The 15,719-nt window shown below is 38.8% G+C and overlaps 2 protein-coding genes across 8 annotated transcripts in view; one reads left to right on the top strand and one right to left on the bottom strand.

The window, feature by feature from the left end:
• MTFR1 (mitochondrial fission regulator 1) overlaps positions 1–7,248 on the top strand; it is a 62,805-nt gene extending 55,557 nt beyond the window's left edge. The window contains exons 5-8 of the mRNA XM_030304370.2: positions 1,688–1,920; positions 3,604–3,862; positions 4,638–4,806; positions 5,780–7,248. Of these exons, the coding sequence (XP_030160230.1) occupies positions 1,688–1,920; positions 3,604–3,862; positions 4,638–4,806; positions 5,780–5,845 (727 nt within the window). The 3' untranslated portion in view covers positions 5,846–7,248. The remainder of the gene's footprint in view (positions 1–1,687; positions 1,921–3,603; positions 3,863–4,637; positions 4,807–5,779) is intronic.
• Positions 304–15,719, bottom strand: part of PDE7A (phosphodiesterase 7A) — a 139,164-nt gene continuing 123,748 nt past the window's right edge. For 2 of the 7 annotated variants that reach the window (XR_003966352.1, XR_003966358.2), the window contains exons 14-17: positions 13,686–15,211; positions 8,555–8,691; positions 7,680–7,929; positions 304–1,892 (exon numbers count right to left, since the gene is read on the bottom strand). The gene's annotated coding sequence lies outside the window, so the exon portion shown is untranslated. The remainder of the gene's footprint in view (positions 1,893–7,679; positions 7,930–8,554; positions 8,692–13,685; positions 15,212–15,719) is intronic. The other 5 variants (XR_003966355.1, XR_003966353.1, XR_003966354.1 and 2 more) reach the window with 5 other exon arrangements.

Here is a 15,719-nt window from a genome sequence, read left to right as displayed (position 1 = left end):
GTCCAAGAATTCCTTCATTTATGTTTTTTTTGAGTTTGTTTCTTTATTTTGAGATTGAGTGAATACAAGTGGGGGAGGGGCAGAGAGAGAGAGAATCCCATTCAAGCAGGCTCCATGCTGTCAGCACAGAGCCTCGATTTCGGCTCAGGTCACAAATGGTGAGATCATGACCTGAGCTGAAATCCAGTCAGACACTTAACTGACTGAGCCACCCAGGCACCCCAAGAATTCCTTCATTTAGAACATAAGGTAGAATGAAGAATTGTAACAGCTCTCCAGCAAAAATAAAATACCAATGTCCAGTTAAAATAGAAGATAAAATGGAGTTTAATGATGGTCGTATAACAGGATTAGGTTCGACTACATTTAACAGAGATGCCCCCCAAAATGGTGACTTCTAGAGGATGGAGGTTTATTTCTCTCAAATCAAACACATCCATAGTAGATAGTCTGAAGCTGACAGTGGCTCTACAGTGTCCACAGGGACCCAGCCAGGCTCCCTGCCGTCGTTAGCATTGACTTCTGCATTCAGGTTAGCTTTTGGTTGTCTGTGACTCTCAAGTCCAGCCATCACCTTGTACTCAAGGCTCAGGAGGAGCGAGTGGGTGGAGCTACAGATGAAAGGACTTTCTCCTGGAGTCCTCTCCTTGTAAACAGCTTTCCTAGATGGCTTATCAACATCTGCCGACATCTTGTTCACCAGAACTCAGACATGACCTCGTGAAACTGTGAGGGAAACTGGGATGCGCTCATTAACTTGATTGTAGTGATTACTTCCAAGTGTGTATGTAAGTCATCATGCTGCACACCTTAAATAAATACAGTTGTCAATTTTAGCTCAATGAAGTTGGAAGGAAAAAGGGCTTAGAGGCCCGGAAAATCTAATTGTAGGAAATAGCTAAGTATATAAATTGACAGTTGAAAAGACATCTGAATTTTATTCTTAGCCTCAAAAGACTTAACATTTGGAACTATGGAGAAATGCATATTAAAAACCTTTACACCCAAGTGAAAATGAGGATGTGTGTATAGTTACTGCATGGGTTCAGTTGATTCTTCTCCCTCCTTTTTGGTTTCTGCTGCTGTATTTGGCCCATATTGTTACACTGTGTCTTGCGATTTGTATTGTCATACACGGAAAACAATAACAGTGAAATGCAGAAGCCAAAACCCTGGTGAAAGGCTAATGTATTACTGGTTTGATTTTGTTGTCAAATATAACCAGTAATTAGTTTGCCATTTTTAAAAATAAAGTTTATTTACTTTTGAGAAATAATGAGAGTGCACATGAGCGAGCGGGGGAGGGGCAGAGAAGAAGAGAGAAAATCCCAAGCAGGTGCCATGCTCAGTGAGCTTCATCACCTGAACCACCACTTTTTAAAGAGCATTAAAAGTTTTTTTTACCTTAGTTCAAAACAAAACATGAAGTAGAAAAAACGGAATCTGTGATGCCTCCTGATAGTGTGGGCTTATGCATATTATATAGAGGTTAAGAATGATGGCAGTAAGAAACCTGGCTTGGTATGTATCTACATCAGGTTGACAAGCACTTTGCTGTTTTGAGACTTACAGGAGGGGATTTATGTAAAGTCAGTCTGAAAAGTATTTCTCAGATACTGTGTGCAGTGATGATTTTTTGTATTTCCTTGCAAAACCTGTGACAGCCGACCTTCTGTCTTTCTTGCAGGACAGAGGTCAGATCAAGGCAGCCCCTTCAGGATGGCCTGCCTTTCTTTGAGAAGCCGCCAAGCAGGGAGCTTTCCTTACCAAACCTGTCTCCAGAAGAGCCTCAACTGAAGACAGCACTGGCAAATGAGGAAGCACTACAGAAGATCTGTGCCCTTGAAAATGAACTTGCTGCTCTCAGAGCTCAGATTGCCAAAATTGTGACCCTGCAAGAACAGCAAAATCTCATTGCAGGTCTGTAAATCCTACGTTTGTTTTAACCATTGAGCTGGAAATTAGGAGAATGCCACTAATTTTAAAATCTATTAGCAAAGAACAGCCATGGGGTTGTTAGAAAACCAAAGGTCAGTCCTCTCCGTAGTTCAGTACAGGACCCAGTCAGGTTTAAGTGGTTTTTGTTGAACAATTTTGACGCTATCAGAAAGGGTGAGTTTGGAAAATACTGAATTTCATACAGTTGAACTAGTGCTCATGTGAATGCACTGGGAAACTTTGTGATAATGGCACCAATTTTATCAGCCATGAAGTAATCTCAAAATGGTGCTGACAGGGTTGAGTGCTGCTTACTTACCTGCATGTCCTGAGGCAAGTTCTTGGCCTAACTCCCTTCCTGCTCTAAAATGGAGTAATAGTATTTATATCTTAGAGTAATTATGGGAGTAAAAGTGGAGATGCTATAAAATGCCTTTAGCACAAAGTAGCTTCTTAATAGTCACTTGTCTTCTCTTGCCCAGAGTAGAAACTCAATACAGGTCCTGTGACTCTTGGTCTAATACTGTTTGCTTTTATTCGTGTGCCTTGTTACTTTGGAGAAGAAACCATAGCCTTGAAATCCTAGCCCATTAACCTGTTGGCAAGTAGTAGTTGTTTTTCCTAGCGTTCTTCCTGAGTCCTGGCTAGACTCCATATTAGCCAACTCTGAAGGTTAAAAGATAAGGACAGTTATTCTGCCTCTGAGCCACTTGTGCTCCCGGAGTTTAATCCGGCACGGAAACCTCATCCAACCTGGGTACAGCCAAGATAGGCCAAGATGGACAGAGGACGAATGCACTTGGCACTGAGTGCTTGAGAAGTAATTTGTTAATTAAATGAAATTTGCACGTAACTTTAAAAACCAGAAGTCCTGCCTTTTCTTTTCACTTTTATTTTTTCCTTTCAGCTTTTAAATTGCATTTCTCTTTTGCTTTACCTCCCTCTTCTGGCAGACTTGGAAAACTGCTGTAAATAGTGAGATAATTTGGAGATTTATGTTAGATGCTCTATTTATAGTCAAAATTCCTTTTGCATTGAGCCCCCATAATCAGTATAGGTCAGCCAATGAACAACTGTTGTAGTATGCAGAAAGATGAATTCTTAGGTCCTTATTTTGTAACCACTTTAACCCTTAGTTACTTAATGTTTTGGAAATTAAGTACAATGCTGCCTTTTCTCTTTCAGAAATTTGCTGAATAATACATGTAAAACTTTTAATGCTTAATAAGTCCTTTATGTAAATATTCTTAAGGTGAACCACAAATCTATTGGGTTTTTCAAATAGTTACTATAGTCCTGAACTGTCAGACCGTCTGTATTGAAGGTGTGTAGGTAGGACACACTGTTTCATATTTCGTTTAAAAGTTAAAAGTAGTTACAAACTGTGCAACGGTCAGACTGCAACATTTGATATCACAAAAACACCCCCTGTTAAGTTAAATGGAACTTTTCCATTTGGAGAGTTTGGGATTAGATGTGGGTATTTAAGATTCTAACCAAGTAACTGAAACTTCCTTTACTTACATAATGGAGTTTTTTTGTTTTTTTTTTTTTAAGCATATTGATTTCAGGTATACAAAAGTCCTTAACATAATTTTGCTGTTAAAGGTTATTTTATTTGCCTGTTACCATCAAGATTCAATTGATTTTTCCTTATTTCTGTAGGTGATTTAGATTCGACCACATCCGTTACTGCGGCCCCACCCTCTGTCCCACCACCTCCCCCGCCCCCACCTCCTCCGCCCCTCCCCACACCAGGGCTCCACCAAAGTGTATCTGCTATTGACCTGATAAAAGAACGAAGAGAGAAAAAAGCCTGTGCTGGAAAGACTCAGGTTAAGAGCAGGCCAAAGAAACCTGATATGCCAAATATGCTAGAGATCCTTAAAGATATGAACAGTGTAAAACTTCGGTCAGTAAAAAGGTGAGGATACATTTACCTTATTTCATACTTCCCTTACTTTTTTATGTCTTGTAAAATGAAGTATTAGACTTTTTGGGAATTTTGTTTTATTTTTATTATTATTTTTTTAATGTTTATTTTTGAGAGAGCGCCAGCAGGGGAGGGACAGAGAAAGAGGGAGACACAGAATCCGAAGCAGGCTCCAGGATCTGAGCTGTCAGCACAGAGCCCAACACAGGGCTCAAACTCACAACAGGGAGGTCATGACCGTAGCCGAAGTTGGATGCTGAACCGACTGAGCCACCCAGGCGCCCGAGAACTTTGTTTTATAACCTGATTACCATGAATGGTTCCAGTTTTGGTTTAAAAAAGATGAGCCCCAGTGTCTCCTATATAACTAAGAAGTTAACAAACATTTTCAGGTTTTTCTCCTATTGCATTTAAAGCCCTTTAAATGGGAAGTCTTCATTGTTCAGTCATTCATTCAATAAGCTGTGTTGTAGACCTACTGAGGCTAATCACTAGGCTTTGGAAGAAGAATGAAACTGTAGTTGCCCTGACGGAGAGCATGATCAATGCTCCTGTGATGAATTGAGTGGCTATTCATTGGGCATCTTTGTGTTCTTTTATTGAGCCTTACATATAGGGTTTCTGTTTCGTGTCTCTCAGTGTTTTGTCAGGAACTTTCCTGGGTATCAGTGATGCTAGAGAAGTGCATGTAAAGGCATGCGAAGTACTTCTCTGAGGGATGTCAGCATATTGAAAAGTCCTCTTGGCTTCTATTCATCTCTCTAAGGTCAGAACAGGATCTAAAGCCCAAACCTGTGGATGCTACCGACCCTGCTGCCCTCATAGCAGAGGCTCTGAAAAAGAAATTTGCCTTTCGATATCGAAGCGATAGTCAAGGTGAAGTTGAAAAAGGAATTCCAAAGTCTGAATCAGAGGCCACCTCAGAAACAGTGTTGGTGAGTATTAGGTTACACTTCTGTCTTAGCACAACATGGTAGTTGATTCCGTTGCTGAGATCCTGCATTTGGTAAGACATTGAGCTGTGGCTCTGTGAGAAGAATGTGCTACATGATTTAGCCCCTCCCCACAAGTAGATTATAGAAGAACGTAAAAAAAAAAAAGGAAGCAAAAGCCAAACCCTGGTTTCGCTACTTAGCATCTCCAGTGTTAAATTCTTCATGCTGTGCTTTATTTATACGTAACCACAATGAAGCGAAATTCACTACAGTGAAATTTATATCTTAAGACAGTATGTATGTGGTGATTGAGAAATTCAAAGTAAAGAAAGATAATTTTCCCTTAGGGTGTCCTGTGAAAGTTCTCTGAAGAGGATGAGATTTGACCTGGGTCTTAACAAGATGTTTCAGGTCATAGGTGGAGATTGAGCAGATCAGGGAAACTTCCAAATATTAATTTATATATTATTATAAATTATACAGTTAAGTTATACAATTTATACAATTGTATAAATTATCTAGTATACATTATATCTAGTATAATGTATAAAAAAAATTACTGTATTTTACCAAATACAGTAAAATGTATTTACTGTCGTGTGGAATATGTGCTTACCTACTCCAGGGAGGCAGGTATCTGAGAAATTCTAGCATCTTTCAGAGTTTTTAGACATTGGAAAAAGGAAACTTTGTACCTCATTCTTTTACTCAGAGGAGTAAAAATGGCCTAAAGCTTATGGTCTTAAGATGATTATAGTTTTCCGTGAAGTAATTTGGTTACCTTTTTGCTTTTCATTCTGTTGATGTGTCATGTTTATAAGACAGTTTGTCAATTCATGAAGGTTTTAATATCATCTAGCTGCTTGGTTTTTCATGCAGAACACGCCAGGCCTTTGCTCCATGATTAGGAGGGGGACGTATCATTACTGTTACCTGAAGCACTATCTTTATTTACGCTCTGTTTCCTTTTTAGTTTGGGCCGCACATGTTGAAGTCTACAGGAAAAATGAAGGCTTTGATTGAAAATGTTTCAACTTAATAATAGCTGAAGAAAAACTATCCTTGTTCCAGCTGTTGGTTTGTTAGGGCTATTTGGCTAGTAGAAATCAACACTAGTTAGTAAATACCTGAATTTAGTATTCAGTAGTCTCCTTTAGGTCTAATAAAAAAGCACTCTAAGTCTGTTTGTTTTTATGAGAAGGTTCTGAAGTTTTCCATAACAGATTTTTAATGTGTAGCCAGGATGTTAAGGTTTCTAGTCTTAAGAACAATTATATAGATTTCAGAGGAAAGGACATTGTAGATGTAGAGTTTTTAATTTTTGACACTAATTTATCTGTGCAAATGTTTTATATGCATATATTTGGGTATAAAATAGTACGTAAAATGTAATAATGACGTCAGTGAAGCTGTCAGTGATTTATTACTCAGTGATGGAACAGCTGGTATAACACACAGTTGCTCGAGTGAAATATTTGGGATTGGAACCTTTTTGCCTTGAAAAGGACTTTAGGACTTTTACCCTAGATCCCCTCTCACATTTCCTTAGAGATGGGGGTTCAAGTAGGAACCAGATAATGTTTACTGCTGAAAATTCCATAATGCTTTCATTTAAAGGAAAGTCAAAGACCACAAAAGCTGCTTTCACTCCAGTGCTGAGAAGGAAAATGTAGTTTTTAGATAGAAATCAAATTATTGAATCAAATCTATAACAAGTGAAAACCAGAATGTACCATCTTTCTATTCCAGTTTAATAAAGGCATCATAAAGATGGCTTGTTACTAAGTTAATATGTAATGTTAATGGCAGCATAATGGAGTTGAAATTTTTTTAAATATTGGTCGAATGTAGTAGCTTTATAATGAAACACTTAATAGGTGAAAGAATTTCCTGTAAGTTATCATTGGTCTGCTATTCTTTTGAATTACACCACGCAGCAACCCTTAGGTGCTCATAGGAGAAAAGCCGTTCTTGTGGAGGGCTTCCGAGGAATGCTGTACATGCTCATTTGGGAATGCTCAATAAAACTTTATGGTTTTCTGTATTTCTGCTAAACTCAGCTGTAGTTTTAACGCAGAATCTTCTACCATGAGTAAATACTTGGATTTATTTAAATCTAGTAAAAAGTGGAGATGGGAAGAGTAGACCTTTAAGTTATTGAAAATATGTGCAATGTTCTCAATATTAGGAAATGTTATTCAGCTTAAATTTGAACTGTGGCTTATTTTACACGTTTGTTGATTTACATTACATTGTTTCTAATTGTTTCATATGATTTAAAAATTCTGCCTTTAAAAGAAATTCAGAAAATTTGCCTAAATTATATATTTTGACCTCCTAAGCAATTTATATTTGTATCAGTATTGAATTTTGGCCAGTGCTCCAACTGAAGGAAGTTACTGTATTGAAATAAAGCAAATTTGTATTTTCCTTGGACCATAAGCTCTCGTATATTATTTTAGTGGATAAAATTCTCTAATATTGTACATGTAGCTTCTTTAGAATACGTTGTTTTCTGCATTCTTAGAGTGGAACTCTATTGCCACTTATTCACCACCGGTCTCATTCAGTTTCTCCCACTCAACACAATACCTGAAGTGAAAGATAAAAAGTTAAATTTTATATTTTATAGCTGAGGCGAAGAAGGTGAAGTAACCGGTATGTTTTGTCTCCTATGATTTGAGTGGTCCAGGCACTCGCTACACACACATAGTGAATAGCAGTCAGCACTGGACTTGGGAGTTACACAAATCATACCTCTGTTTTTAAAACGGGAATGATGCTCCGCTCCAAAAATTGCTGAGGATTAAATGAAATAATGATTTCTGAATACATCCTGTGAGTGGTAGAGAGCCAAGTACGTTAGTACTCACATTTTACGTGAGGTCACTGTAGTTTCCAGCAGACTGCTGCTGGATGTCCTCCTGTATACCTACTTGCACAGGCTTGGGGTAGAGCAGGAAAACTGTAGTTCCTGTTGTGTCTCCAGTCACAAGCCCTTCTGTACAAGAAGCCTGTCATCTTGATGTATTAAATTCCCGAGTCTGTGTCTCATTGGTGAAGACGACAACCCGAGGAAACCACTTCTCCAAAATTAAAAGTTTTCTTCTTGGGGGATAGAATCTGGCAAATAACAAGTTTAAATTTTGGGGAGGTAGTCCAGGATGGCGGTGTAGGGAGCTCGCGGAACTAGAATCTACATATAAAGCGATTCCTCTTGAAGAACCGAGGGCTGAATGAACAGCTTCTGTACACGGAGGACAGCAGGACCGCAGAGAGACAGGTGGGAGAGAGACCCAACACAGTGACAGGAACCCCACCCCCAGTACAACAGACTACACAGGGAAAGATTTCATGGAGGGGACTGTGTACAGACTCACATGCCCTGGGGCACAGCAAAAAAAAAAAAAACAAAAAACAGTGGTTTAAAGGGCAACTGGCCTATGAGTGAAGGAGACCCGTTTACTCCATTTACCATTTAACCCCAAAGTGTCAGACAAATGGTGAGGCAACTGCTGGGACTCAGGTTGGAAGCACTGGTGATTGCCACTGTTTATGTTCCCCCTCCATCTTGACAGTGCAGACTGGAGCAGGGTCCAGGCACTCTAGCCAGCCTGCTAGGACCACCTCAGTGAGCCTCAGGCCCCCATGAGCTTGAGCCATCCCCCCCACCCCCCGCCCCAAAGGTGACCCTGGCATAGTGTGCACAGGATACCCCTGGCCTATGCCTGCTCCCTTTCCGGCTTACCATCCAAAGTTGTCAAGCATGTGCGGTCTACGCGGGCATTCCTACACGGGGCCACTCATTCCTTCAAGGCTGGGAGAGGAAGGTGTTCTGCCCAATTTATAGAAATAGGCAAAACAAAATGGAGATAAGCAATCTACCTGTAAAAGAGTTCAAAATAATGATAACAGACTTGAGAGAAGAGTGGAGAACTTCAGCAAAGAGAAAATATTAAGAACTGGTCAGCTGAAGAATGTAACAAATGAAAAATCCACTAGGAGGAACTAACAACAGATTAGAGGATGCAAAAGAATGGATAGAGATCTGGAAGGGTACAACAAAGAATCCAAGCCAAACAGGGCAAAAAAGGAATTTAAAAAGTGGGGATAGGTTAAGAAACTACTGGGACAACAAACATACTAACATGCACATGATAGGGGTCCCAGAAGAATGTAGAAGGGAAGAAAACTTATTTGAAGAAATAATACCTGAAAACTTTCCTAATCTGGGTAAGGAAGCAGACACCCAGGAAGAAGTGTGCAATGAGAGCCACACCACAATGTATTATAATTAAAATAGAAAAAGGTAAAGATAGAAAAATCTTGCAGGCAGCAAAACAGAGCCATATACAAGGGAAACCCCCGTAAGACTATCAGTTGATTTTACAGCAGAAATTTGGCTGGCAAGAAAGGAGTGGCAAGGTAATACTTAAAATGCTGAAAGGGGAGGGGCACCTGGGTGGCTCAGTCGCTTAAGCAGCCAACTTCAGCTCAGGTCATGATCTCACAGTTCACGGGTTCAAGCCCCTTGTCAGACTCTCTGCTGACAGTTCAGAGCCTGGAGCTTGCTTCAGATTCTGTGTGTCTGTCTCTCTCTGCCCTTACCCTGCTCATGCTCTCTCAAAAATGAACAAACACTAAAAAAATTTAAAATAAAACCCTGAGAGGGGAAAACTCATAACCAGAATACTTTACCCTGCAAGGGTAACATTCAGAATTAAAGGAAAGATAAGAGTTTCCCAGACAAATAAAAGCAAAAGACGTTCATCACCACTAAACCAGCCTTACAAGAAATGTTAAAGGGTCTTTGTTAAGCAGAAAAGTCCATAACTGGAAATAAAAAATATGTGAAAGGAAAAAAATGTCACTGGTAAAGGCAATTAAGCACTTAAAAAATTAGTATGAAGACTGAAGACAAAACTAGTGAGATTAATTAGAACTACAATAAATAGTATTGTAAGGGATACACAAAAATGTCAGTTGAGGTCAAAAACATAAGATGTGGGGGGTAGGGAATAAAAATTAGTGCTTTTGGGGTGCCTGGGTGGCTCGGTTAAGTGTCTGACTTTGGCTCAGGTCACGATCTCACAGTTGGTAAGTTTGAGCCCCGCATCGGGCTCTGTGCTAACAAGCTCACAGCCTGGAGCCTGCTTCAGATTCTGTCTCCCCCTCTGCCCCTCCCCCACCCCCACCCACACTCTGTCTCTCTCTCAAAAATAAAAACATTAAAAAAAAATTAGTGCTTTTAGGATTTGTTTCAACTTAAGCAGTTACCAGCTTAAAATAGACTAGTATGTATATAGGTCAATATATATGAATCTCCTGGTAACCAGAAACCAAAAACCTACAATAGATACACAAAAAATAAAGGAACTCAAACATAACAGAAAACCATCAAACCAAAAGGGAAGAGACCAAGAGAAGAAAGGAACAGAGAACTACTACAAAAACAGAAAACAACGAACAAAATGGCAATAAGTACTCATCAATAATCACTTTAAATGCAAATGAACTTAAAACCTAAAACAGGTGAGTGAGAATGTTAATTTCTTTGGCTACCAGAAGTTGCATCCCAGAATCGCTAAACTCTGTTAGGAAGTAGTTTTAAAGATGAGAAACATAGAGATGCTCAATCCACCAAGCACATGCATGGTATTTTCCAAAACAATGTCAGCCCCCACTGACTGCATTAGATTTTCACTAATGAAGTTCACTTGTGATCAGTTTGTTCATTTGACCCACTGTTAGCAAAGAATGTAGCAAATATTTTATGTTAATAAATGTTGCATTTGACTGGAAAAAATGTAAATGAACCAAATACTTTAATCAAAAGACACAGGCAGTGGCTGAATGAATTTTAGAAAGATCTATCTATCTCTATGCTGCCTACAAGAGACTTATTTCAGATCTAAAGACCCATATCTTCTGGAAGTGAAGGGATGAAAAAAGTTATTCCATAGACATAGAAACAGAAAGCTGGTGTAACAATATACGTATCACACAAAACAGACAAAAATGTAACAAAAGGGCATTACTTAATGATAAAGGGTTGATCCAAGAAGAGGATATAACATTGGTAGATATCTACGCAGTCAACATAGGAGCATGTAAATATATAAAGCAAAGTATTAACAGACAATGACGTAAAGAGAGAAACCAACTGTAATACTTTAATAGTGGGGGACATCAATACCTCACATCAATGGATAGATCATCCAAAAAAATAAGAAAACATTGGCTTTAAATGACACATTAGACCAGATGGACTTCATGATAGATATATACAGAATACTCCATCCCCCAAAATAAAGAATACAGATTCTTTTCAAGTGTACACAGGACATTCTCCAGGACAGATCATATGTTAGGCCACAAAACAACTCTCAATAAATTCAAGAAGACTGAAATCATACCAGGCATCACTTTCCTGATCACAACAGTATAAAACTAGAAATCAACTACAAGAAGAAAACGCAAACACATGGAGACTAAAAAACATGTTATTAAGAAGTCAGTGAAGAAATCAAAGAGGAAATAAACACCTTGAGGTCAGTGAAAACCAAAACAACTTTCCAAAAGCCATGTAATACAGCAAAAAGTCCTATGAAGGAAGTTCACAGCAATACAGGCCTACCTCAAGAAACCAGAAAAATCTCAAGTAAACAACCTAACTTCATATCTAAAGTTAGTAGAAGGAAGGAAATAATAAAAATCAGAGGCCAGCATTACCCTGATAAAAGCAGATGAACCACAAGAAAAGAAAATTACAGGCCAATATCCTCAATACACAGAGATGCAAAAATCCTCAACCAAGTATTAGCAAACAGAATTTAGTATATTAAAAGATCATATACCACGATCAAATGGGATTTCTTTCAGGGATGGTTCAACATTTGCAAATCAATCAAGGTGATACACCACATTCACTAAAGGAGCATAGGGGGCCCCTGGGGGTGTGGCTCAAGCCGGTTGAGCATCTGACTTCGCCTCAGGTCATGATCTCGCGGTTCCTGAGTTCGAGCCCCACATAGGGCTTGCTGCTGTCAGTGTGGAGCCTGCTTCGGATGTTCTGTCCCCCTCTCAGCCCCTCCCATGCTTGAACTCTCTCTCAAAAATAAACATTAAAAAAAAAAAAGATAAAAATTGTATGATTATCTCAACAGATGCAGAAAAATCATTTGACAAAATTCGATAACTCAACAAAGTGGTCGTAGAAGGAACATATCTAAACATAATAAAGGCCACGTATGACAAACCTGAAAGTTTTCCTCTAAGATCGGAACAAGACAGGGATGCCCACTCTTGCAACTTTTATTCAACAGAGTATTGGGAATTCTAGCTATCATGAAAGAAGAAGAAAAGACATCCAAATGGGAAAAGTAGCAGCAAAAGTCACTATTTGCAGTTGACATAGTATACATAAAAAAAATCTTGAAGACTCCACCAAAATTCATTTATCATAACTATAAATGAATTCAGTCGAGAAGCAGTATAGAAAATTAACATGCAGAAATCAGTTGCAGTTCTATACACTAAGAAGGAGCTATCAGAAAAAAAAAATAAGAAAATAATACCGTCTATAATTGCATCACAAAGAAAATACCTAGGAATATTTAAAGAGGTGAAAATCCTATACTATGACAACTAAAAGACACTGATGAAAGAAACTGAAGATGACACATACCAGTGCCTATGGATTATAAGAATTAATATTGTTAAAATGTCCATACTACCCAAAACAATCTACAAATCCACAGCAATCTCTATCAAAATACCAACATTTTTCAGAGAACTGGAACAAATAATCCTAAGATTTGTATGGAACCACCAAAGACCCTTCAATGGCCAAAGCAATCCTGAGAAAGAACAAGAAAGCTGGAGGCATCACGCTGATTTCAAACCTTATTACAAAACTCTAGTAATTAAAACAGTATAATACTGGCATGAAAACAGACATAGGTTAATGGGACAGAATAAAGAGCCCCAAAATAAATCCAGGCATATAGGGTCAATTAATCTACAATAAAGGAGCCAAGGATGCACAATATCTCAATAAATGGTGTTGGGAAACTGGACTATTTTATACCATATACAGAAATACATTCAAAATGGATTAAGACTTGAATATAAGACCTAAAACCATAACCTTCTAGAAGGAACCCTAGGCAATGGTCTTAAAATATGTTTTTGGACCAGTTTCCTCAGGCAAGGGCAATAAAAACTAAAATAACAAGTGGGATCATATCAAACTAAAAAGTTTTGCACAGCAAAGGAAACCCATCAACAAAACTAAAAGGCAACCGCCTGAGTGGGAGCCAATATTTGCAAATCATACACATGATAAGGGGTTAATATCCAAAATATATAACGAACTGACATAACTTAGTATCAAGAAAACAACCAACCTGATTTTAAAAAAGTGGGCAGAGGACTTGAGTAGGTATTTTTCCAAAGAAGACAGACAGATGGCCAACAGGCACATGAAAAGATGCTTAGCCTCATCCATCATCAGGGAAATGCAAACTGAAACCACAATATCACTTCATACCTATCAGATTGACTATTATCAAAAAGGAAAAATAACAAGTGTTGGTGAGGATGTGGAGACTATACTTTAGAATCAAATTTGAAAGCTAGATGGTTTTACCAGTCATGGATATTAACAACAACAACAACAAAAAAAACTCAAGAATTACTAGAAATGGTGTCATTTTCATCATTGACCAAACTAAACCATTCTCTGAACCCACACCCCAACATTGTGCACTCATTTCATAAAATGAAGAAACCTGCCATATTACAGAACACTTTTCACACATCATTCTGTCACTCAAACATTTTGAGAACAGAGACAAGGGTTTTGTAATTTTTAATACCTTTATTATATCCAGTGCAGTACTCTGCACACAACAGGAACCCAGATGTTGCTGACCACATGATTCAGCACAGACAGATTAGTTTCAATATCATTTCTCAATGTTATAGATTGATGGCTAAAGAGAAAACACATTAATACCGAATTAGTTTGTTCAAACATCAATGGCCCAATTGAAGCTAGCCCCGTGCTAATAAGCACAAGAGCCTAGAAGTTGGAGGAGACCTGCTGTGCGCCCCCTGTCAGCTCACCTCCGAGGAAAAGACCATGGATCTTTGGGGGCCTTCCAAAGACACAGGTTGTCTGCAGATCCGTAGCGAGCAAGGAATGGCTCAGACTAAGTCTTGCACATAACTGTACAGCTGTATGTTTTAGATGTGTGCTGATGCCATGGTGAGTAGTATGCACATTTATTTAAAAACATTAGTGAATGCATAGTAGCTGTCGGTCACTGTTTATTTTCTCAAGCAGGAGACAGTGATCAGGAGAGGATTTAAACAAAATATTTATACATTAAAAAAAGTACACATGAAAACACTGTAAACCCTGATGTGAAAGTTAGAGTTTTAAGAAAACTCAAAGTTTTAAGAGCCAAGAAAGCATTTTGGAAAAGAAACTGTTGTAGGAATCTTCAAAGAATTACTAGCACCTCTAACCTGTACCTCAGGTACAAATATATTTTCCAGGTTTGCAAAGGACATAAAATATTTGCTTCTTTTATACAAAGAGGATCATTATAAACCATCACATTTACATAATAGAAATATTGACCAGGTACCAGATCGGTTTTTCATTAAGCTAAGGCTTGCCAAAGTTTTCTCTCCAAGGACCTTTACCTCCAGAGCAGAGGAGATGCCCCCCTACTACTGAAGTGTTGGGTAGAGCCCCACAGGGCTGCGACATGCTCGACAATTCTTTGAAGTCTCCTGTTTTAAAAGTTCATGTGAATTTTTCTGTTCCATAATATTTACTTATTTGAAATGTAATCTTCTAAATTTCTGAACTGTTTCCTCAAATTTTTCTAGAAAACCGATGTTCAAGGAATATAGGTTATATTTAAGGAGCAGGGCTATAGATGGTGACTTCCACATATATGTAACAAAACATAATCTGTCAGTGGGTTTATTCTACGTGTAGGCAGGAGATGGGAGCAACATTGAGGTGTCTCCCCCAAGAAAGGAAATAAGATAATCCTTTGACTATCAAACAATAAGAAATGGATCAGAGCAGAAGTAAGCAATCGTACACCGGCAGATGGAACCCAGGCAGGTTCAACTGAGACAAAGGCTGACGGTACTGACAGATTTACTGGATGTGCCCATCAGAAGCTGATGTGGAGAGGCAACTACTGGCAGAGAATCTCTACAATCATCCGGGGGAAGAGCGTACCCTGGTCCACAAACATGAAAATCAGCAGGTGAGTCCCCATAGGGAGATGGATGCATGAGGCAACTTGCTTCCCTTGCTCAGAATCCACGCTCACCAAGTAACCGGCTGATCATAAATGGACTTCCCCAGAAGATTTGCCTAAAGGGAGAGAATGATTGATAGTTACATTTCTCATTGTAAATTAAAGTACTAACATTTTTAACAACTATCAGTTACTGTGAGCTTGGTTAATGTGAGTTTCCTCTAAGACCGTTGTGCTCTGCATGTGCTGACATACTAGGTCTGTAAAGATCTAATCAGACAACTAGATGCATCAGATCTGCCAGGATGATGCCACCGTAAGTGGTCACTGACCTTCCCCAGGTACAGTCCACTCTATACCATCAAACTCCTGTACCCGCTCTGTCCAATATGGTAGCTACCAGCCACATGCGGATATTATTGAGCACTTGAAATGTGGCTAGTCTGAACGGAGATGTGCTGTAAGCGTAAAATACGCACCAGATTTCAAAGACTTGGTACCCGCCCCCCTCCCCGCCGCCCCCTGGCCAAGAAAGAATGTAAAACATCTCAATAATTGTTCTCTAAGATAATGACTACATATTGAAACGATACAATATTTTGGATATATTGGAATAAAAATTAA

This window comes from Lynx canadensis, chromosome F2 (genome assembly GCF_007474595.2).
Source record: "Lynx canadensis isolate LIC74 chromosome F2, mLynCan4.pri.v2, whole genome shotgun sequence".
In the NCBI taxonomy this organism is placed as follows: Eukaryota; Metazoa; Chordata; class Mammalia; order Carnivora; family Felidae; genus Lynx; species Lynx canadensis.
Note: the sequence above shows the minus strand (reverse complement) of the source record. Positions and strands in the feature narration are given on the sequence as shown.